At 44.3% G+C, this 25,242-nt stretch overlaps 1 protein-coding gene across 3 annotated transcripts in view; it reads right to left on the reverse strand.

Annotated features, from left to right (window-relative positions):
- Nucleotides 1-25,242, reverse strand: part of LOC115091730 (FH2 domain-containing protein 1-like) — a 129,549-nt gene that overhangs the window by 62,554 nt on the left and 41,753 nt on the right. For all 3 annotated transcript variants that reach the window (XM_029601886.1, XM_029601887.1, XM_029601885.1), the window contains one exon: nucleotides 7,381-7,442. In XM_029601886.1, the coding sequence (XP_029457746.1) occupies nucleotides 7,381-7,442 (62 nt within the window). The remainder of the gene's footprint in view (nucleotides 1-7,380; nucleotides 7,443-25,242) is intronic.

Below are 25,242 nucleotides of genomic sequence, written 5' to 3' on the forward strand. Positions count from 1 at the left end.
AGTTAAAGGTTCCCAACTGGGCAGGATATCTTTAGTTGGGACAGAAAAAACCCTCCAAAAATACTGATGACAAAATGGATTACAGTCTCTGCCCAATCTCCCAGGGTGAAGGCTCCGATTGGGGCGTCCTGAGGACTAGAATTAGAGCTCCTACTCCCAGATCAACTCGTCAGTTCTCATGAATGGGATGTTTAAGACAAGTCCAGCAGCAGTGAACACTGCACCCTCTGCAGATGTCCCCTCTTCAGGCAGGAAGGGCGATCACCAGCCACCTCCCGGGAACTCAGAAAAATCTACACAAAGAAGTATAGAAACTCTGGAAACCTCCTGAAGCAGATCACCTCTGATCCAGCCACCTCTATGAGGGCTGGAGTGCGGTGTAGTCAGCGGTACCAGGTCTCCCACAAGAAGGAATCTTCAAAGAGGCAAATATCAAAAAATCTCAGTCAAAATATGGAACCAGCACCAAAGAAAGCACTGATGCCCTTCACACAAGGGTATTGTCCTAACCAAAATGCCATGACCTTTCCTAGCCTATAGGAGGGAGGAGGAAGAGGAGATGATCCTGATCACAGGGGGGGGGGGGGGGGGGGGGGGGGGGGGGGGGAGGAGAAGTGAGGGAATCTCTCCTGATTGTGGTATTAAGAGTTGGAGTAGAGAAAGGAGCAGCTAACCCTGTCAAGTTACTAGGGGATGGGCATTGATGCCGGGGAGAAGAGGCAATGTCAGTGAAACAATCCTGGTAGGATCTGTGGAAACAGCATTCTTGCTATATTTCTTTTGCAGGGAAGGCTCAAGGCAATTTGCTGCCTGAGATGAGGGATTAGATGGCGATCTCCCCCCAAGGCAAGGCACACACTTAATCACTAAGGTGGTCAAGATGGAGCTCCCACTTGGAGTCTGGCCCTCTGGATCATTCGAAATGCTGGGGAAGGGGATGAGGCAAGAGCGAGAGATAGGACGCCGGTGATATTTACAGGAAGCTGGCAACCCTACCACCCTCAGGAGCCCTAACTCCTGTCTCCCACCCCTCCCTACCATTTGACCCCTGGAGAAATGGGAATAATGGTTGAGCTCTGCATATGGGGCCCTCTGTCCTCACACATACACACTCCCCCACCCATACATTCTCATTCCCTCTACTTCCCTCCCTTCCCTCACTCTCTTTCTTCCCCTCTCACTCACAACCCCCTTCCCTTCCCTCTTACACAGGGCCAGCTCAAGGCAATCTGCTGCCTGAAGCAAGGGATGAGATGCACTCCCCCTTCTCAAGGCACAGCACAGTTCAAGTCATTAAGAGGCCAAGCAGGAGCTCCCACTGGGGTCCGGCCCTTTGGCTTATTTGAAATACTGGGGAAGGAGGAAAGCAGGATCAGAGTTTCCAGAGGAGCGGCAGATAGTGTTTCAATGATAATATTTCAAGGAAGGTGACAACTGCCACACTCCCAAGAACCGCTGCCTCCCTAGCATTTGTCCCCTGGAGAAATGGAAGATGGATGAATGTGAGTGCGCATGGCAGACTTCCTCCAGGCTGCTGCAAGGGTATTAAGCACTAGGGATGTGAATCGTTTTTGAACGATTAAAATTGTCAGATAATTTTAAAATCGTCCAAAATCGTTAGAGTGCACGATACAATACAAATGCCCACGATTTATCGTCAGGGGCATTTATATTGTATCGTTAAATAGGGAACGGGAATTATTTGGGGGAGGGCAGGAAAACCGGCACACCAAAACCCACCCCGACCCTTTAAAACTAATTCTTTACCCTCCCCCACCCTCTTGAACCCCCCCAAAATGTTAAGTTACCTGGTGGTCCAGTGTGTGGGGGGGGTCCCGGCGCAATCTCCCGCTCTCGGGCCATCGGCGCCATTTTGGCTGCCACTAATTAAAATGGCGCCGATGGCCCGATAAAAAAAACAAAACAAAACATCCGACCCTTTAAATCAACCCCCCCAAAACCTTTTAAAATTACCTGGTGGTCCAGGGGGGCCTCGGGGGGCGATTTCTTGGCAACAGCTGTTCTACAAAAAAAAAAAATGGCGCCGATGCCCCTTTGCCCTTACCATGTGACAGGGTATCTGTGCCATTGGCCGGCCCCTGTCACATGGTAGGAGCACTGGATGGCTGGCGCCATCTTTAAAGATAGCACTGTCCTATTGGTTATCCTCCTGCCACCAGGTCTCTGAGATGACAATTATGTCAATCTCATCATTTGCTGCTATACACTCTAACTCTCCCATCTTACTTCTCAGACTTCCGGCATTGGCATACAGACATTTCAAAGTGTGGTTTTTGTTTGTATTAACAACCTGCTTTTCAGTTGTCTGGGATAATTCAGAATCTTTTAACTCAGATGGTTCTTTACATATAGGCACATGGACTACTTTTGCTTTTATTGGAACCTCTCTGTTGGGATGCCCTAAGTCTCCTGTTTCATTAGTATCCTTCGAAGATATCTCCCTCTGAATCATGTACTGCTATTTTCCCATTTGTTCTAGTTTAAAATGAATGTGTGAGACTCCACTTTATAGATTTTTTTAAAAGATTTAAGTTATGGACACAAAGTTTTGGGAATTGAGTAATCAGGGTTGAAGCCTCGACAGCCGTCGCTACTGCTCGTTAAGTTTCAAACTTGTGGTAATTCAATCCTTTAGTATATTTGCAACGTGTGTAGAGAATGCCATCTAGGTCACAGGCATCTCCCCTCACACACAGATGTCCTCCCTCCCAAATACACAGAGACACCCCTCTGCTCACATCCGCATGCACAAACATCCACCCCAACCCCTCATCAAGTCTTAGCCTCACACTTCCCTACTATAAGGCCAAACATTCACTGCCCTGCAGCATCTGGAGGGCCGGAGTCTGCCAGAACCAGGAGAAAGGCCACTGGCAAAGCAGTCCCAGGCCTGATGCTTGCCTGGCAGGCAGCTCTCTTCCCCATGCCGGTCGAATTACTGCCCTCCACAGACTGTGCAAAATAGTAGCAGGGGCTGTCAGAGGCGGCTCACTATCATCTCCTCCTCCTCCACTAAGTGCACACTCCTGCCATCCTCTCCCTGGCTCCGGCCCCTCAGCATCTTGTCTTACATTTAAATTTAGACTTTTAGAAATGCTGCCAGAGAGTTAAGATTTCTCATCTGCAGGAATTCGTGCAAAGCTCATATGTAATAACAGCCTTAGCATGTCCCCGTGCATTCTGGCAGCATCTAAGGACAAGGATGGGTGAGGAGCATGTATGAGGGGGGTTAATCTGCCCGCAGGAGACCTCTGCATGCATGGGAAGCACGGGAGGGGGTCAGCATTGCTCTCTGGGGGTTTCAGCTTAGGTGGTGCTAGGCTGCAGCTGGGAAGGAGGGACAGGGGTGTGAGGGAAACGTTTCCTTGCACAGGACATCGGGAATGAGGGAACTAGGATACAGGTTTCACCTGGAATAGAGAGAGGGATGCAATATGGGAATTCCCGCATAGAACAAATCAAACTCCTGCCTCCATGTGATATTGATCAGAGTTTGGTAGATACAGTCTGATGTAAGAAATCCAAAACTAATTGGAGGAGGAGTTTAGGGGGTGCCATGCAGGGAACAAAGCTGATGGTGAGCTGGTTGCCTTCTTCTGATCCATCTCAGATTTTCCTGGGGTTTCGGTATTAACTATAATGCTTCCAACTGCAGCTCAGATGGGCTCTCCATGGCACAGATTTGCAAGATCTCTGGGTGCAGTTAACCTATGACTTGCCAGAAACCTCTGAAGAGACTGCTCCCTCCCCCTCCACACACCCCTCTGGAGGAGACTGTATACATTGAGATCACACATCCCCACCCAAGCCACAGAGCTGGCTATCTTTTTTGAGAACAAGATAGCTAACCTCCTTAAGCCTCTCTCCACCTCAGACAACCCTCCCCCCCAACACTTCAACACAATCTAAGCGTCAACCTAATATCCTTCGAGACCCCATCCTTGCTGGAAATTGAAACCATCCTCAAAAAGATAAAACCTTCCTCTCACCCGTTGGATGCAAAAGCCTCTAATCTTCTCCTCTCCATCCCAAACATTTCAAAATAGTTAGCAGACATCATTAATTGCTCCTTGACACAAGGAACAGTTCCAGACCAACTAAAACTAGCCATTCTAAAACCTCTACTAAAAAAACCTAATCTTCCGACGTCAGACCCTGCTAACTTCCGTCCAATAGCAAACTTACCCTTGATCTCCAAAATCATGGAAAGAATTGTGAACAGACAACTGTCCAATTACCTAGAGGAGAACATCCTCTCCCCTTTCCAGTTCAGAAAATCCCAAAATACTGAAGCCTTGTTAACCTCGCTATCGGACACCATCCTTCTTAATCTGGAAAGAAAACAACCTTACCTTCTTGCACTTCTTGACCTATCGGCCGCTTTCGATACGGTTAATCACTATCCTACTGGAGCGTTTATCAGATATCTGTATTCAAGGAGTGGCACACAGTTGGTTCAAATTGTTCCTTGAGAATAGATTCTACAAGGTCAGGATCAACAAGGAATCACACCCAATCAGAGCTAACCTGGGAATACCGCAAGGATCATCCCTCTCCCCCACACTAACATTTACCTGCTGCAACTCTGCAAATTACTTTCCAACCTCAAACTAACATTCTACATATTCGCTGATGATGTACAGATCCTTCTACCAATCACAGATTCCCTGCAAAAAACTTGGGCACACTGGAACAGTTGTCTACGATCCATCAATAGTCTGCTCACCAGCCTTAACCTTATCCTCAACCCAAACAAGACAGATCATTTCGCCAGACGAAAACCATGCCCTCAACTCTCAAAGCGCTTCTCAGTTCGCTAAAACAATCAACCATTCCCCTTCTGTTAGAGACTTAGGGGTTCAGCTCAATAACCACTTCAACCTAAAATCATTCGTCCACACCACCAAGGAATGTTTCTTTAAACTACAAGTTCTTAAACTGAAACCTCTACTGCACTTCAGAGACTTCCGTTTAGTACTCCAGTCGATCATCCTCACTAAGTTAGACTACTGTAATTCTCTACTGCTAGGTCTCCCAGCGATATCTATCAAACCCCTTCAGATGGTCCAGAATGCCGCGGCTAGGATACTTACCAACTCAAATAAAAAAGAGACCATATCACGCCCATCCTTCACTTTCTCCACTGGCTACCCGTCAAATCTAGGATCACTTTCAAAGCCTTAATGATGACCCACAAGGACATTCATAACATCGCCCATCTTAAACTTCTCAACTCTGTCCACATACCTCAGACAGACCAATCTGAAGTGCATACAAAGGATTCTTATATGCCCCTCCGGCCAAATCCACACCAAGAAAGCGAGCATTATCGACAGCAGGGCCCACCCTTTGGAACTCTCTGCCACCGGAGCTTCGTCAGGAACCCTGCCATCAAACCTTTAACACACACCTCAAAACGTGACTCTTCAGACAAGCTTTCCCGGAAACCCAAGACCATTCGGACACCGGTTAAAGGACACAACTGGGATCTAGGATCTCTCCTTCCTCAACAACTTCCACCTGCTCCTCTCCTTTCTTCCTGACTACTGGTCCTTTTTTTCCCCCACTCTTACCTCTACCCCCTCCCCCCCGTCCCCTCTTCACACCTTATATGGTTTCATTTCTTGTTCTTGGTTCGGTGGTCTTCAACTAGTCTTCAACTATTCCGATGTAGTTACGCTGCACTAATATCTACCTTACACCAAATTTAGGATCAAACCCCGGCATGGCTTCCATTGTTCTGTGAGTTTCCCCAACTGCACTATTTACAGCCAGGCCATCAAGCCATTGTCACCCAAATTTTTATGCTTAGGTGTTAAAGTCAAGGTTTAAGGACTTTGCTAATGTTTACTATTACTGCCTTAAAGTTTTAAGGGGCTAAAGTTATAGGGTTCCCCTTTTGTTCCATTCGAATTGGTTATATGTTATTCATATTTATATTTTATTGGATGCAATGTTTTTATTGTAACGCCTTATCCGCGACTGTTCCGTTGTATTGTAAACCGGTATGATTTGTAAATTATACAAAAATGTCGGTATATAAGAATTCAAAATAAATAAATCTCTCCACTACACCCCAAAACCCCACCGAGAGCTCTCCACGAGAGAGCCCATAACGCCAGTCTCCAAAGCAGATCATATGGTGACCCCTACAAAGAGGTAGTTTATCAGGAGATCGACTCCTAGGCAGTGTGATTCTAACAGGTAAGTATTGTGTCTGGAAGTTCAGTCCATTTCCTCCTTACCTACTGAACAGTTTTATGCATTTATCTGCTCACCAGGACTGGAGATGAGTCTTCAAGATCAGAATGAGCTGCATGAAGTGATTATAAACTTCTCACTATAGGATTTATTTATAAAATTTCTAACCCGTGCTAGCGACACTTCAGGACAGTGTGTATAGAATAGCACACATGAAATACATACATAGGTACATACGACTTGTCATACTGGGTCAGCTAAAAGTCCATCAAGCCCAGTATCCTGTGTTTCCAACAGTGGCCAATCCAGGCCACAAGTACCTGGCAGGATCCCAAGGGGTAGAGAGATCCCAAGAATAAGCAGGGGATTTCTGCAACTCCACCTTAATAATGGTTTATGGACTTTTCCCTCCAGGAACTTGTCCAAACCTTTTTAAAATACAGCTACACTAACAGCTTTCACCACATCCTCTGGCAATGAATTCCAGAGTTTAATTATGCATTGAATAAAAAAATATTCTTAGTTTTAAAAGTGTCCCCGGTCGTTGTACTTTTTGAAGCAGTAAACTGATTAATGTTTACTTGTTCCCCTTTCACTCATTTTATAAACCTCTATCATATCTCCCCTCAGCCTAATCAGTTGTCCAGTTTAAAAAAAAACAATCAGCACTTAACTGTAAAAACATAACAAAAATACATCACAAAATAGAACTGAAGAATACAAAAGTGAAATGCAAAAAGATCCCTCACCACCGTCCCAGTCTTCCTCTCTTTGGGATTCTTTATACTCCCTGAATGTTTTTGCCTTTTTTCAGCCTCCTTTGTGAATCAGATTGGTTTCATTTCTTTACTTTTCTAACGATTTTTTGCCTTTTAATTTGGCCCCCTGTTCCATCTCACCCATTTTCTCCCAGTTTTCCTCCTCCCTGCCTCCAAAAGCTGGATTACAAAGGTGCGCTTTTAATAACTTCCTGGCTAAAACAGAACTGCATTCTGTAAATAAACCCGAGTCCTATTGATGAAGTGAGAGTTTGTATGGCAGGTCTGCGTAATGAGACGGGCAGGCCAGGCCCTCTGCACTGCTCTACTAATCATGTCCACAGCCTCATACGAAACACCAGACAGTCCCCCATATTAAGAGAGGCAAATCCACACTCACCTTTTAAACTGCTTCAGGAAAATCCCCAGGTTCATGCTCTTCTTTGCATCCAGGAGAGAACCCTGATAAGAAAGTCACCACAAATGCAGGTGTATTATAGACATCATTCAGATCCGAGCGCAGCATGCAACAAACCACAGAAGCAGCAATGCAATAGTCAGAGGTCTGTGCATACCTCAGGCATTCAGGAGAGTGGAGGAGCAGTGGCAGCGAACCCGAGAAACCAGGGTTCAAATCCCACTGCTGCTCCTGGTGACCTTGGGCAAGTCACTTCACACTCCATTGCCTCAGAGATCGTGAGCCCTCTAGGGACAGAGAAACACCTGCAGTGCATAAAGGTGATCTGCTCTGAAGTGCCACGAAAGGTGGAATATAAATAAAAAATACGTGGTCAGGCTGCAAAGGGTTAAAGTCGTTAATGGTGCTACCCCCATAAACGGACTCCGCATCAGTGGAGAAGAAGAACGGCCATCGATGAACACAGGTCAGATACAGGCAGCAATTGTGCTGTTAATTACCCCATGCATTCAAGTCTTTCTGGCAGTTCATAGCTGCTGCCAAAATTAACATTCATAACATTTTTCATATACAACATTGAAAATAAACTGTTCCTATCACATTATGAACTGGTCATGCAGCCGACAGTGTCTCCCTCTGTTTCAAGCTTCTCAATGCCATATTCCTGAGTAAATTTAGCTATTAATGGTTTTCTAAAATGCAAGAATTCTCTTCCCATCAATTCAGATTCAGGTGCATTCCAACAAAGAGGCCCCATTATTGAAAAAGCTCTCTCGTTGCTTTTTAATTTTAATGTTGGCACTACAATTAAATTCTGTACAGCGGACCTCGATTCTCACATCCTAAGTTAAGATTGTATCATACTTGATAATTTTATATATAGCCTTCTGCATCCAAGATAAAATGATTATGTTTAATGTTTACCGCCTAGGGCCATGGTACAGGCAGTTTATAAATCATGTAAATAAAAATTCTAAATTTACTCATTAGTAACCAGCAAACCTTCTGAAGGCTAGGGGCGATTCTCATATTTAACCCCTGTAACGGACCCTATCTGTAGCATTTTGTGCTAATTGCAAAACCTACATCAGGTTTGGGTGAATTACAATTTAATCCATAAGTACTAATGCCGGGTCCTGCTAAGACTACGTGATACACAGCACCATTTCAAGAGACATCTACCATAAATTATTCCACATGTGTACAGAGCAGCAGCTGCATTCACCTGTATGGAGATTAAAGCCAGATCTATCACCAAGAAACCAGATGTGCTAAGCAGATCCAGGCACCCTCTAGGGTTCTAACCAAAAACTGAGGCACACTTTCAGTGTGCAGCTGATTCAAAAGCATACAGCACTGCTATCTAAGATTTATTTCACTATATTTATTATTTTTATATACCGGCATTTGATATGAGATATCACATCGTTTACATTCATTTATCCATCTTCCTCTTCATTTTAGTGTGCACTTTAGAAGTTGTGTGTTCTGCTGTTAAACAGATGTAGGAGAAAAGGATTTATTAACCTGGGCTATCCCATCTGTATATTTTCACAGCCAGCTTGCTTGTAGAACAAACTCTCCATTTATTTATTAATTGACCCCTGTGCTACATTGCTTGGAATAGGCCTTGCCAACTGAAATTGAGAGAAAATGTGCATGCACTGCCTCCATAACATGCAAGTTCTCTCTCATGCATATTCATTGCGGATATCCTGAAAACCCGACTGGCTGGTGGGCCCCCAGGACAGGGTTGGGGAAGACTGGAATCTTAAGATGAGTATAGTTCCTGTAGTATTGTATATTTTTCATGTTCCCCATCCTTTTTCCTTCTATTTTTTATAAACCCATAGATAAGATCTTAGTGAAGTTACTGTGGAAGGGGAACCACCTAGAATAGCTTTGCAAACATTAACTCCTCCTCTTTCCCTAGAAAGTCTTAATTTTGCAAATTTGTTGTTATATCACAATGCCTTTATCCTGAATCAAGAATGTCGCTGGCTTGAAGGCAATGCGATGGCCTCTCCTCCTGTGAGGCTTTTGGAACAATCTTTGACTGTTCGCCTTTCTATATTTTAATCTCCCAGCCATACCTGTTCCCAGTAAGCTGAAAAGGAATCCTATTTTATGATCCACTCGAAGAGGCTTTGCTCTGCTAGGGAAAAACCCCCCATGAAATATAAATAGGAAAGTTCTTTGTTGTCCTCTGTGGAATAATCCATTCTTTAAGACTGGTCAAAAATCCATACGCTGGCTGGAATGGATGTCTTGTGATATTTGGTCTGTCACATTCTGCAAGGAAGTTTTTGTTCCCTTTTAAGATCTTTCCTCAAAACATGATATCCCATCTTCTTGTTATTTTCAATGGTTACAGTTAGGGCATGTCTTCTTCTGAGATTGACTTCTTTATTCAAAGTGAACCTACTGTATTGCATACTTGTGCATGTTTATTGGCAAACTCATGTGGCTGCTGGCATATACAAGATATTTAAGAATGATCAAAACAATCTAAGGGGATAGAAAAAGTATGGGAGCATGAACTTCATGTTACTCTATCGGTTAAGCAACAGGAGTATTTTGGGGGAAATTGCTTCGCTGTTCGTTGTCAGCCTTAACTCATCTAGCCATTATCTTGCTTATAGAGCTTTCTGGGCTCCGATAAAACTATATAAACTGGATAAATCTATTTCTGCAATATGTTGGTTTTGTAAGTCTGAGCATGGTACTTTGGATTATTTGTTTTATTCTGATAATGTTCAGCCTTTTCAGCAGAAAGTATGGGAAATCATTTCTAGTATCTTTTCCATTTTCCAATTTCTTATTCTATAGTTATTTTAAAAGACTACAATGCTGAGAAAAGACTCTCCCACTGAAGGTATTCAAACGAGAAGCTTAGGAGTGAGTGCCGAGGTGGTGGCCTGGACTGCAAACTGGTGGACGGACAGAAGACAATGTGTGAGGATAAATAGAACTTTCTCTGAAGAGAGAGTGGTGTTAAGCGGCGTGCCGCAGGGATCTGTGTTGGGACCGGTCCTGTTCAATATCTTTGTGAGCGACATTTCGGATGGGATAGAAGGTAAGGTTTGTCTTTTTGCGGATGATACTAAGATCTACAACAGAGTGGACACGCCGGAAGGAGTGGAGAGAATGAGACGGGATTTAAGGAAGCTGGAAGAGTGGTCAAAGATATGGCAGCTGAGATTCAATGTTAAGAAGTGCAGAGTCATGCATATGGGGTGTGGAAATCCAAAAGAAATGTATTTGATGGGGGGTGAAGGGCTGATGTGCACGGAGCAGGAGAGAGACCTTGGGGGTGATAGTGTCTAACGATCTGAAGTCGGCGAAACAGTGTGACAAGGCGATAGCTAAAGCCAGAAGAATGCTGGGCTGCATAGAGAGAGGAATATAGAGTAAGAAAAGAGAAGTGATGATCCCCTTGTACAGGTCCTTGGTGAGGCCTCACCTGGAGTACTGTGTTCAGTTCTGGAGACCGTATCTATGAAGGGACAGACAGTATGGAGGCGGTCCAGAGAAGGGCGACCAAAAAGGTGGATGGTCTTCATCAAATGACTTGAGGAGAGTTTGAAGAATCTAAATATGTACACCCTGGAGGAAAGGAGGAGCAGGGGTGATATGATACAGACTTTCGGATACTTTAAAGGCTTTAATGATCCAAAGATGACAAACCTTTTCCATTGGGAAAAAAAAAAAAAAAATCAGCAGAACCAGGGGTAACGATTTAAAACTCCAGGGAGGAAGACTCAGAACCAATGTCAGGAAGTATTTCTTCATGGAGAGGGTGGTGAATGCCTGGAACACCCTTCCGGAGGACGTGGTGAAGACCAAAACTGAAGGATTTCAAAGGGGCGTGAGATAAACACTGTGGATCCATAAAATCTAGAGGATGTGAATGACATGAAGAAGCATGGGGGTGGCTTGCGGGAATGACAGCTACTACCTGGAGATTAATACCCTTACTCAATAAACACACACAGTTAATGCGACTCCAACATTGCTCTATGCATCAACAGCAAGAGAATGTGGGGAAAAGGATTTGCATTCACAAATAAGCATGGGAGTAGCTTGCTGCTTGTGGCGGTTACTACTCCAAACCAATTAAGCCTGATTCTTCACTTTGAATACATATACAGCGCAGCTCACTGCTTCAACGCCAGGGGGAATGAAGAAAAGATGGTTTATATTCAGACAACCAACAAGGACTAAATTGCACAGGCTGGGTAAACAAATAAGCGTGGGAGTAGCTTGCTTATTGCGGCACTTACTCCCCCTAATCAATTAGACTTGATACTTCACTTTGATGCAGCTCCAGTACTGCTCTACATCAAGAATTGTTATACTATAATTATTTATGCTATCTTTTTGGCACTGTCTTTTCTACCCATGTTGCTACTATAACTTCCAATGACATTTCTCTAATCTACTGTACTTGCCATAATTTGTTTGTAAACTGATGTGATATATAAATCAAACACCGGTATATAAAAACAAATAAATAGCAGGGGTGGAAGGAAATTAGAACCAAAAAGTTACCAATAAGGGCCCTGACCTCAGTGGTCAGAGTAACAGATAAGTATGAGAGAAATAACTGGGAAAGCTTGCTGGGCAGACTGGATGGGCCGATTGGTTTTCTTCTGTCATTTCTATGTAAAAGAATATTCTATTGACTGCTTGTCAATCTCTTTTGAGTTGACAGTTCTCTACTGAATGTTATATTTTGGTGGAATACAGTAAGTAATCCTTTTCTAGGTAGGACATTGCTGCTGCAGATAAAACAGGTTCTTGTGGCCTGGATTGGCCTCTGTTGGAAACAGGATGCTGGGCTTGATGGACCCTTGGTCTGACCCAGCATCGCATGTTATGTTCTAAACAGATTGGACCTTTGTAATTTCAAAAATTTCGAGTCCTATCCAATGATATATTGCTAAACGTTAGCTGGTATTTTTCATTGTTGCCAAATCGACTATTTCTGAATTTGTCTTCCTGAATTCTCACTCAAATTTACCTTAATCCATCATTTTTTTCCAGGATACGTCCAGAATAACCAAGCTCATTGCATCTTTTTCTTTTGTTGTGCGGTAATTAATAAAAATGAAGTAAAAAAAAAGAAAAATAAGATAACCATCCTCAACCTGAAGCAGGGTCCTTCCCCCCTATATAAATCGGGGAAGGAAAAATAAAAACCCCACAAGCTCTCGTCAGCCTAAAACTCATTGAAAGCCCTGCAAGCTTTAGCTAGGCAGGCAGACGCCAAACTGGCTCCTACTCTGATGTAAGGCTTTCCTTCAAGAACTGGCTAAGACTCAAACAAGCCCACTCTGGAAGTCCAGAAAACTATCTGCATGCAGGGAAATCCCCTTCTAAACCAGGAGGGCCCATAGAAATAGGATTTCGTCCTGCTATCCTTTTCTGGTGGGCCGAGGGCCCCCTGGGGATCTCCAAACTCCAAAAAGGCAGAATCCAGTTCAACAATGGCAACAACTCCAACCCAAGACCTCCAGAAAAACAAAACTGCCCTAAGCACGCTCAATCCCAGAATATTTTAATTTATATTCTGCTTGTTGGCACTTCAGAGTGGATGACATTCAGATACTGTAGGTACTTCCCTATCAGAGGGCTCACGATCTAAGTTTGTATCTCAGGCAACAGAGGGTGAAGTGACTTGCCCAAGGTCACATGGAGTGGCCGTGGGATTTCAACCTTTGTTTCCCTGGTTCATAGCCCATTGCTCTAACCACTAGGCTGCTACTCCACCCCCCAGGTGATGGCCATTCCCCTGCTTTTGGGATTGGTCAGTGCTCCAAAAACGGAGTCCAAAAATGTAAATCTCCCAGCAAATGGAAAAAGGTAGGGAAGGGGGCAAAGCTGTCCCCGCATGAGAATTTTGCAGGGTTGAGCCAGATTAGGTGCTGATGCACATGGACCGAAACCATGACGCATGGCCTCCCCCTTCAAGATCGTCATGCGCAACCTAACTCCATTCACATGGCAGACGGCAGTCCCAACCCTCTCGCAGCCCTGCCACTGAGTCATGGGGGTTTTTTTTTTCATTTAATAGAAATGCATTCAGAGCTAGACTATGTGGATGCAGATGGAGAATCAGATGTTGCAATGGCAAAGCTTTCAGAGGTAGGAAAAATCAGCCTGGGAATGGACAAGGCCACTATTTTGGGGTACAGAGCGTGACCTGGTTAAATTTGGAAAAGTTATGAATTTACTGCCCTGCATATTAAGTGCCAGATAAAGACCAAAATGTTCCATCCAGTCTGCCCAGTTGAGATTCATCCTCTTGGCAGATGTGCCTATAATTCCCAGATGCCACTGTGCACCTAACTCCACCCTTGGGTCTTTTACCCGATCCCTTAACCTCCACTCATCTCTGTCCTAAGCATTGGCAAGTCCATCACGGTTGGTCAAACTGTTCAGCTCACCATGTTTTGTTTTGTTTTTTAAACACCAAGTATCAGAAATTGGGGAAAAGATATGCACCAACTGGCAATTCCAAGATAGCAGGACATCTGTCAGCACAACTTATTTACTGTTCACTCTTCTGCATTCAAGATGCCAGAGGATCTGTTTCTGAAATGCCAAGTGTGCAGCAAATCCATGAAAATACTTCTGTATTCAGTCCCATTCCTCTAGGTGAACCGATCTGTTGAATTATTCGTTTTTTTTGTTAAATGTTCTCACTCCTCTCCTTCAGGGACCCCTTCCCAGCCACACATTTTCCTGCAAGGCCCTCTCCCCAGAAGGAAGAGGCTGAGTGAAGCCGCGCAGGATTCTCCACTTTCCCCATGGCAGGTCTGTGATTGCATCCTCTACTCCCAGTGCCACTGCACATTCTTCCAGTTGCTTCTCACGCTTGGAGCATTGAGGCTGGGGGGTGGGATCAGAGCACTAGGGACTGCCACTGCCAAGAATGGCACCCGATTGAGAAACAAGAGGTCCACAGCGGTAGCAGTGACATTTTGGAGAAAGAATAGAACAAGATAGAGAAGAGCTGAGTAACCTGTCCTCCTTGTAACCCCTATGACCTTTTAGGTATTCCTAATATTATGCGTACCCAATGTTTTAAATACCTAGTCTGGGCCATTCTTAATGGAACATATGAAAAACTCAACCGTATGTACAGAAATGGTCCTTTAAGCAGCCACAGTGACCAAGCAGACCTTTGAGGAGCATGAGACAAGGGCTCGGAGCACCAAGTCACTGCTTAACAGAGAAGCCTTAGTATTTGTAGCACTTCTGTAATCGCTGTACACGTCACTCATGAGGACAGCACCACTGGTGGCCGATGCAGCCGCCTGGGCCCTCCTGCCCTGCAGAAACAGGAATTTGCTCAACCATTTGACGGAGCAGGTAGAACAGGTTCTCCTAAAACTGGGAACTGGCTGACCTACTTCCAGAGAAACTAGGTGGCAGCGAGCAGAAATTCCACCTTCAGTCGCGTCTAACCCAGATCTTGCATACATGAAACACAACCACACCCAAGCGTGACAAAGTGCCAGCCAGACAGCACAACCATGGAAAATTAATCAAAGGTTTGGTTACTACATTTTAATATAAAACAGAAAAGCCAGACATTTAAGAAGATAAGTGCCAGGTCCATGAAACCCAGCATCTTGACTCCAACAGCAGGCAGTCCAGGTTGCCTGGAAGCGCCCGGCAAATCCCAGTACTAAAGTCTGTTCCATGTTCTCCCCTAGAATTTAGAGGAAGAGAAATCAAAGTCTAATATCAGTTTATGCATGTGTCCTCCAGAAATCTGTCCAACTCTTTAAGCTCCTTCATACTGAACCGAAAGTCCATTGGGAAGATGCAGAATATAAGAGGTATAAATAAGATATTACCAGCTTGAGCCACATTTCTGGCAAGTTTATAGTTTAAATTATGCATGGATTGAAAAAAAAAGATACTCAAATGTATTTTAGGGAGTGCCCCCTAGATATAGTATTTAACCTGTTCCTTACCAAAAAGGTGTTATAAACCTCTACCATACCCCCTATGTTGTCTCTACTCAAAGCTGAAGAGGCCTAACCCATTTAAGCTTTTCCTCGTAAGGTGTTTGTGATACAGAAACCCAAGAGCCAAATGCAAGTTTGGAGGGCAGGAACTAGCATAAGAACATAAGAAAATGCCATACTGGGTCAGACCAAGGGTCCATCAAGCCCAGCATCCTGTTTCCAACAGTGGCCAATCCAGGCCATAAGAACCTGGCAAGTACCCAAAAACTAAGTCTATTCCATGTAACCATTGCTAATGGCAGTGGCTATTCTCTAAGTGAACTTAATAGCAGGTAATAGCAGTCAGCAAACATGAAAGACTTGTGCGTTGTCATCAAGGTAAGTGGTCAGTGTGAGAAAATGCTCGGTAAAGCTAAGGGTATACGTGTGGCTAAAAAGAGGTGATCCTAATGGAAAGATCTGTGAAGAAATCCCACCATGAGAACCATGCTAAGTGCTGGAGACATCATCCACAAAGGTGAGGGCATGGACTGCACTATAAAGCCTCACACAGAGCTAAAGATGCACTTCTAGGAATAGGGGATCTCAACAAGCACTGCATGCAGCACCAAAAGGTACATGCAAGTCTTTCGGGGAGAGCCGAACCGGATCACCACCACATGGGAGAGCAGAGCTCTAACCAGGGAAAGCAACCACTCACCCCACTGCACGATGCAGTAACCTCAAGCACATGGTCGCCAACTTCCAACCATCAACATTTCTCAACACTAGCAGATGCCATTTAATATCTTCACTGATGGGGTTTTGTACATGTAACTTACCACCCTTCATGGTTTATAAACAAATACGACAGCAGATAAGGCTCCATCGAAATTGTCCACTTTACTTCCTGCTACAATGCTCTAGACCCCAACTGATCTCTGGTTTCCGCTTCTTCGGTATTTTTGAACTGTTCTCGTTTTTGCCTTCACTAGGAAGTTGTCACATGGATCCACCTCCCTGTGAGCAAATGTTTTCCTGAATCTTATTTCTAGTCTGCCTTTCAAAAACGTCATATCAAAGTGTTTTGTTTTTTTACTGCAAGACAGATTTTTTTTTTACCATTGCAGGGGCCAAACTACTGTTTGACAAAACTTCTACCCATCTAATTGCATCGTGGTATGAAGTCTATGAAAGAAAACAAACATATCCAACACTGAGTAGCTACCAAACTACGCACTGTATTGTGCACTCGAGGGGGCTCAGATGCTAAGTCGCAGCTGGAGGGCCAAAAGCAGGACATTGTTAAATGTTTTAGCCATCCCTCTTCTGTTTGGTATCTCAAAAACCTGTACAGAATAGATTAGGAAAGTCAGGACAGTTTGCATCTTACTCAGGGCTCACTGTCGGCTGCCATGTTCCAACCTGAAGAAGCCAAATGCATAGGTGCAGAGTCGCTACCATCCAGGGAAAGGGTCCCCGAGACAGCTGACCTTTCCAATCATGTGTTTATTTAAAGCCTTTTCTATACCGTCGCTAAGTTATATACCATCGCAACGGTTTACATGTAGGCACATAAGTAAGTTTGGAGTAAGCGTCCTATAGTACATTCTAACAGGTGCTATTAAGTTTTGGTTACATTAAATCATAAACATACGTACAAATGTTTAGTGATGTAGGTTCTGGCCAGGTGTACCTAGAAGGTACTTTTACAGGTCAAAAAAAAATCACATTTACTGTGTTATATTATTACATTCATTGTGTACTCAGTTAAAATATTGTAATGCACATTTATGAGAATAGTGCTGAGTGCCGGTGCTCTTCTGTTTATTCCAGAGTATTTTCTGTTCTCCGGTCTCTTTATAAAAGGCTTGTTTAAAAAGCCATGTCTTTAGACTTCTCTTGAATGTTTTGGGGTCTCTCTGTGCCAGCCCCCATCTTCATGGGTTTCACTAGGGCCTCTGGAAGGAGTTTTAGGATTGTTTAATTAGATCCTCTTTCCTTTTTATTATATCTGTCCGGTATCTTATTTAATTTTAATATTTTTTAAATATGGGTATCATAGAAACTGCTGAAGTTCAGGAAAAATACAGGCCATTGAGGAAGAGCAAACGACTTCCAGCATGGTTTAATGGTGAGGAAAAGGAGGCAGTCAAAGCTAATGGGGCATCATTCAAAAAAAAAAAATGGAAAGCAAATCCAAAAGATGAAAATAGGGGAAAGCGTAGGCCGTGGCAAGTTAAGCAGTAAAAGTAGTAACAGGTCAGGCCAAGAGAGTCGGTGGAAAGAGCTCCTGGCTTTCAGAGAAAGAGTCCAATCTCTGGAAGCTAAAGTGGCAGGAAGAGGTAGAGGAGACCTTTGGGCACAGAGTGATCCCAACGTTCATCAAGCTGCACTTGTGCTGCTTTGGAGAAGCAAGGTCGCCTGACAGGAGAGCATCTCCTTGGTGTGGCAAGACGTCATCCTACAGCTAGGATCTCCCCTCCAGGCAGTTTATCCTTTTACATGGAGGATGTGTCTCCAAGGCCATGTCCCACAGGAGGGAAGGGTTAGGATGGCGATTCAATCGTTAGAAATGTGGGTGGCTGGTGGGTGTGAGGCTTGCTCAGTAACTTGCCTGCCTGGTGCGAAGGTGGCAGACCTCACCTGGCACTTGGATAAGATTTTAGATAGTGCTGGGAAGGAGCTGGCTGTCATGGCACATATGGGTACCAATGACATAGGAAGGTGCAAGAGGGAGGTTCTGGAGACTGCACGTTTAGGCTCTTGGGTAGGAAACTGAAATCCAGAACCTCCAGGGTGGCAATCTCTGAAGTGCCATGTGTTCCACACGCAGGTCCCCAGGGGCAGGCAGAGCTCCAGTCTCAACACATGGACAAGATGTTGGAGGGAAGAGGTCTTTAGTTTTGTTAGGAACTGGGGAGTCTATTCCAATGTGATGGGCTCTACCTTAATCAGAGTGGAACCAGGCTGCTGGCACCAACCTTTAAAAAGGAGATTGTTCTAGTTTAAAAGCTGCTCTGAGGGGAAAGCAGACAGTCACCCATGCACATACTTCAAAGTGATGCATCTTTGAAGGATGCTAAGAGAACAGGGAAAATAGGCATCCCAGTAGAGAGGCTGCAATAAATGCTAAAGGGGGATCAGGTGCCTTTAAGTAAAGTACAGAAAAATTCCAAATTACCCATCAACCAATGAGCAGGTTATTACAAATCAAACTGTTTGAAGTGTCTATACAAGACTGCTAGAAGTCTTGAAAAAAATGGGAGTAAAGATAGAAATGATGTCAAAACAGGGCCAAATGGTTCATCCAGTCTGCCCAGCAAGCTTGTAGAAGTATTTGCTACACAGGTTACCTCCATGCTTATCAGTTTCCCAAACCGTAAGAGTCGGGGCCCTTGGTTACTGTCTGAATTCAATTCTCCAATACACCTTGCCATTGAAGCAGAGAGCAATGATGGAGTTGTGTTATCAGTATGTAGGATTATTGGTTAAGGTAGTAACTACCGCACCATCAAGTTACCCCCATGCACCTCTTCTCTTCATTTCTGTCATCTACTTTTTAGGGATCCTCAGTGTTTCCCATGCCCCTTTGAATTCTCACACTGTTCATCTTCACAACCTCCTTCGGAAGGGCATTCCAGCATTCACCACCCTCTCCATGAAGAGATTTCTTGACATTGGTTCTGAGTCGTCCTCCGTGAAGTTTCCGGTAAGCAGTGCTGGAAGCAGGTACACTGTGCTAGAAGTCAGAATGTATGGTGCTGAAAGAAGAAGTAGATATAATTGGCATCTTAGAGACCTGGTGGAAGGAGGATAACCACTGGGATACCAGGATACAAATTATATATCACAGTGACAGGATGGTAAAAATTGGGGAGGTGTGGCGCTATATGTTAAAGAGGGCATTGAGTCAAAACAGGATGCAAGTTCTACAAGAACTGAAATGTAGTACAGAATGCCTATGGATTGAGATTCCATATGAGAAGGGGAATGAATAGCCATGGGGTCTTCTACCATCCACCTAAGCAGAATGAACAGACTTAATTGCTAACAAATGAGAAAAACTAACAATACAGTTCTAATGGATGACAAATTACTCTGGCATTTTACTGGATAAATGTCACATCAGGATATGCGAAGGAATAAAAAAGTTTCTTTATGGAGCAGCTGGTACAAGAACAGACAAGAGTGGGGAACTATTTTAGATCTAATCCTTCCTGAACTGGTTCACTGCCAGAAGAAAATGGCATCTTTTTCATTTCTGAAAGATAATTCAGAGGATGCTTTTAGAGCAATAGAGACTGCCATTTGTGAAGCAAGAACTTAGCTGGAGATTATTTTTGAATTCCCAGAAGCTATTAACTGTACTTATGCACTTCAATTGATAACGAACATGAAGAACTCTCAGAAATAAGGAAACCACTACTCAAGTCCAAATCTACAATATCAACCTATGTTGACTTTGTTGTTTACACAGTGCCTCTATAAACAATGGGAACACAGAGGATGAACTGGAGTGCAACTACCACCAGTTTTCTATAGTACTAGAAACATTACTTTGGCAAGGTCATGAAAAATATTGAGCATATGAAATATGCAAGCTCTCAAAAACCTTAAGTCAGCTTTTTATGGTCTTACATTCCAAATGTGGACGGACAGGCACAGGATTTCAGGTCAGGCCCTTGTAGAACGTACAGCCTGGACAGTGGATGGACAGGCACAGCGTTTCAGGTCCTTGTAGAACGTACGGCCTGGACAGTGGATGGACAGGCACAGCATTTCAGGTCAGGTACATGTGCTGCAGTGCTTATATTATCTGGAACATAGGAGGCAGTTGGAGTTGCTGCAAGGCTTTCAATTGCCTTTATTCATCTTGCCATTCACAGGGAAAATTTGGAAACCCAAGCAAAGGCAGGTTTACTTTCAAACACACTAGCATTTGCATCAACTCTGGTGCCAGCCTTGAGCAGTGAGGGCTCATGAGAATATCCCCTGTGATTGAAAAGACACATTCACTGGGCACACTGGTTGGTGGACATGACATATTGCTGAGCCACTTTGGCTAGGTGTGGCCAGACAGTGGACTTGTGTGCCCAATATGCCAGCAGATCTGTCTGCATGTTCTGTCGGCTCTGAGAGATACTGGGTCACCGACAGCTGTGCTGGTGTCTCCTTTGCTTGGGTGGGCTGAGAGTCACTCATGCCAGCTGCTTTCTCTCTAGCCCGTCACACAGATTAATCTTTATGGGCAACATGCTTTTGGCGTTCTGAAGTGGAGGAGGAGTAGGTACTAGCTGTCGCTGACAGAGTGCTGCTCATGTTTGGGCTAGCACAACTCTGAAGTGCCTGCTTTTTCCACCTCTACCTATGGCGCTCCTGTTCATGGACTTTTGCTAACAGCAGGTCCTTCATAAATGTAAGACAATAGTACTGTAGGGAGAGTTTCCTTTTCACACAGGGATCACAGACTGTGACAAGCATGTATGTTTCTGTTAAAGGCCTTAATCTCTTCCACCTGCTGCTGCAAAATGTCCAAACAATGCAGCACCTCAACTGTCATTCCCTCTTCCTGTTTAAAGGCCTCCAAATTTTCATCCAGGAAATGAACTATAGGGATGTCAGCCAAGGTGGCACTTCTGGAACTCAGCTCCTCTGTGACATCCTTGAAGGGCTGCAGGAATTTTACCAGCTGACTCATGACTAACCAATCATGATGCCCTAGGGGATTCTGCACACCTTTGTCCATTGTACCATAAAGTTTATGAAGGGGTGTCTGCAGCTCCACTAACCTCTTGAGCATCATAATGGTGGAATTCCACCAGGTGGCAATGGCTTGAATGAGACGCTTGTGAGGCATCTCCAAATCAGTCTGCTTTTGTCGGAGAACCTGCCCCGCCTTGACACTTCTGTGGAAGTGTGCTGCTGTGTTCCTGCACTTCTGTATTAACCTATGCAGGTGTTCATTCTCTTGGTCATTGGAATCCAACCCCAGAGCGGACTTCACTACCAGGTGCAGAGTGTGTGCAAAACATCGGATGTTCTTAAAGCGCCCATCATTTATTGCCTTAACCATGTTTGCACCATTGTCTGTGACAAAGAACCCTGCATGAGGATTCCTGTCTCGCTGGTGTAGTTGCCAGCCCTCCAGCATCTGTCTGATGCATGCTAGAATATTGGCTGCAGTATGGGCCTGGTCCGTCAGGTGGGTGTGCAGTAAAGCCCACCTCCACCCTGATACTTGCTCACTAATAGAGCTGCTGCCTGCCCCTGCCTCAGCCAGGTCCCACCAGTGTACTGTCAGGGAGAGGTAAGAGTGTGCAGCATTCATGGTGGTCCAGATATTGCAGATGAAATGCATTCTCCCCTTGCCTTAGCTAGCAGCACTTGCATGCAACTGAGACACTGCTTATACAGGCTGGGGATGACTTTTCTGCTAAATGTGGTTCTGGAGGGGACTTTGTAATTTGGAACTACGACCTTCAGAAAACACTTGAAACCCACATTCTCACAAACTGCAAAGGCTGGTCATCAAGAGCAATCATTTCCCCAATGCTCCTGGATACAATTTTGAGGCTGCCTGCCTCCTACCCCGGGATAGCTTTACCGCACTCCACCCCATTTCCTCCATGGTGGGTTGTCGCTTCTGCCACATGTCAGGGGGTTGCTGGCCTGCCACCTGACTGCTAGAAGGGGATGAGGGCATGGGCTGACTGCTGCTTTTCAACCACTTTCTGCTGTGTGGAAGGGGTCCTCTGACTTGTGCCGCCACCATCCCCAGATGGCAGTAATGTTGTTGGGTATTGCCTCTTCATATGATGCGTCATGCCAAAATTAGATAGATGTCCCATTTGCTTGCCTCTGCTAATAGCCCTGCCACAGTAATTACACCGAGCAAAACACGGGTCCTCTGTCACTTTAAAGTGGCTCTAGATTGCAGATGTCTTTCATGATCCTCCCCTCTCTAAAGCCTTGGGGGTAGATGCTGGCACTGGAGCTGAAGTAGTGGGTGCACCCTGAGAAGCAATGCCAGGGGCAGTCTCACACTGTGCCTGTGCTGACTGCTCTTCCTCCTCATCAGTTTCATCTCTCCCTTGCTGCACTGAAGTGGAGGCTAAGACAGGACTAACTGATCCTCCTAAACCTTCTTCAGCTATTACTTCTTCCATTTCTGATGAGAATCCCACACAATATGATTCTTCATCTGAATCAGAAGCAAAAACAGTGCCTGCGCTATATTGTCAACGCTAAGTCGAGACTGCTGTCCCACTGCTGCCTCCCCTTCCCTCACCTCCAAAACTACAGGGTCAGAAACAGGTGGTGGTGATGCATGTTTAGATTTCATTTTTTTCCGGATGGAACTGCCTGCCCCTCCAAAGAGTTTAGATTGCAACAGGTCCCTTTTTAACTTTAATGGAGGACTGGCACTAGTGCCTTTTGAAGTGCCTCCTCTGCCAGTCCCAATCACTCGACCACATCTAGCTTTCCCTGACATTATGGATTTAATGTCACTACCTAGTGCCTACTGGCTGCCCACTGTCACAGTGCCTTGCTATGCACCATTGTAATGTGTGTGGTGTGCACACACTGCTTGTAAGCACAAAAAAAAAAAAAAAGAGGCAGACTGGGGATTTCACTTCAGACTGTACCAATAATAAACTTGAGTCTGCTAAACTTCCAGCCCACTGGCACTGACATCCAGTGCACAGAGAGAGACTGAGTAAGTTCAATTAAACAAATTCAGTTTTAAAAAGCTGGAATTGTTGGCAGAGCAGGAAAATCAATGAAATTGATAAAAATTGAATATATCTCTCCTACCCACAACACCCAAATGGTGATTGCTTGCAGCCTAGCCCAGAAGGTGAATTAAACAAAATGGCACAGCTTCTCTCTCTGGCACAGAGACTCTCAGATTACCTAAATAAACTGCTTAAAACACAGGGCTAGCTGGTACTGCAGCCAAATAAAATAAATATATTTTTCTTTTAAGTAACTAGCCTAGCTAGCAATTAAATACAGATTTCTGAACTCAGACTAGCTCTGAGTGCAGCCACCTTCCGCAGAGACCACCTCCCCACACCACCCCTGCAAAGAAAGTGCGTGGCACACCACGTGCTTAAGTATATATAGTGCTGGGTCAGCAGGAAAATAGTCACCGAGTACTGAATGACAGTGCGATTGGCTGCATTCAGTGCATTTCACAAAATGTTATCGCTGATTCTTTGCATGCCAGTATCCGTGCCAACCTGTCCAACCCACTCTGACAGGGCTGTGAGGTCACTGATGACTCACAGGAAAGGGCTGATTTTTGGCTCTGGATACACCCAAATGGCGGCGAAGAAAAGCACGCGCTGCCAAACGTATTGAACGGATGATACGTTATATTCCTGGGGAGTCTCGATGCATTTCACTTCCCCACGAATAGGGACACATACTTTGCGGATTGCCAATACGTCAAAAACGAATGCACACCCCTAATGGAGAATAAAACAGACAATATCATAATGCCTCTATCACTCCATGATGCAACCTCATCTTGAGTATTGTGTGCAGTTCTGGTCACCACATCTCAAAAAAAGATATAGCAGAATTAGAAAAGGTACAGAGAAGGGTAAGAAATTGCCATGCTGGGTCAGACCAAGGGTCCATCAAGCCCAGCATCCCGCCTCCAACAGAGGCCAAACCTGGCCACAAGAACCCGGCAATTACCCAAATACTAAGAAGATCCCATGCTACTGATGCAATTAATAGCAGTGGCTATTCCCAATTAATAGCAGTTAATGGACTTAAGAAAATGCCATACTGGGTCAGACCAAGTTTCCATCAAAATTATAAAGGGAATGAAACAATTCCCCTGTGAGGAAAGGCTAAAGAGGTTAGGACTCTTCAGCCTGGAAAAAAAAAAAAAAAAAAAAAAAAGAGTCTGGTGAAGGGAGATATGGTACGTGTCTATAAAATGAGTGGAATGGAACAGGTAAATGTGAATCATTTACTCTTTCAAAATGTTCAGATACTAGGGGGCATGCAATGAAGTTACTAGCTGATACTTAAGACAAATAGGAGAAAATAATTTACTCAATACAATTAACATCTGGAATTCTTTGCCAGAAGATGTGGTAAAAGCTATTAGTGTGTCTGTGTTTAAACAAGGTTTAACAAGTTCCTGGAAGAAAAGTCCATAAACCATCATTAAGATGGACTTGGGGAAATCCAAGCTTATACCTGTGATAAAAAGCAAGGAATCTAACGACTTTTTGGGATCCTGCCAGCAACTTGTGACTTGGATTAGCCACCGTTGGAAACAGGATGCTGGGCTTGATGGACCCTTGGTCTGACCCAGTCTGGCAAGTCTTATGTTCTAAAAATTCATAACAAAATAGTAATTCACAATTTTACACTGAACCTAAAGGGTAATGTGGTTAACCAAGTTTTAATGTGTTTTTCTATTACAGTTTTTTTTTTGGGGGTTTTTTTTTTTAAGTTATACCCTCTGAACATGGGAACTTTATGTAACCAGAGAGTTCTGCCAAGATGTTGCAGCTGATCTCATTTTTAGAGATTTTCTTGTGATGAGGAAAAAAATACAGTAAAGCGAGGCCGGGCTTGCGTGCTTTTGAATGCGAATTAGACATGCGTTTTAGGCGCGTAAGACGGACGCACGATTCAGTATATGCTCTAACGTGTCCTTATGCGCAGAAAACGACGCATTACAATTAGCGCCCGCCGCATGTAGATGGTATGTTAATGGTATTTAATGACCAGATTAGCTATTCCCCTCAATACAGTAACGCGCACCCAAAATAGCGTCTTTACCTTCTATTTTTACCGCCTACCCTGATGTTAGTGTGGTGCTGTGCTCTTGACAGTCGTGAATATCCAATGG

The sequence above is a fragment of the Rhinatrema bivittatum genome, chromosome 5, assembly GCF_901001135.1.
Source record: "Rhinatrema bivittatum chromosome 5, aRhiBiv1.1, whole genome shotgun sequence".
In the NCBI taxonomy this organism is placed as follows: domain Eukaryota; kingdom Metazoa; phylum Chordata; class Amphibia; order Gymnophiona; family Rhinatrematidae; genus Rhinatrema; species Rhinatrema bivittatum.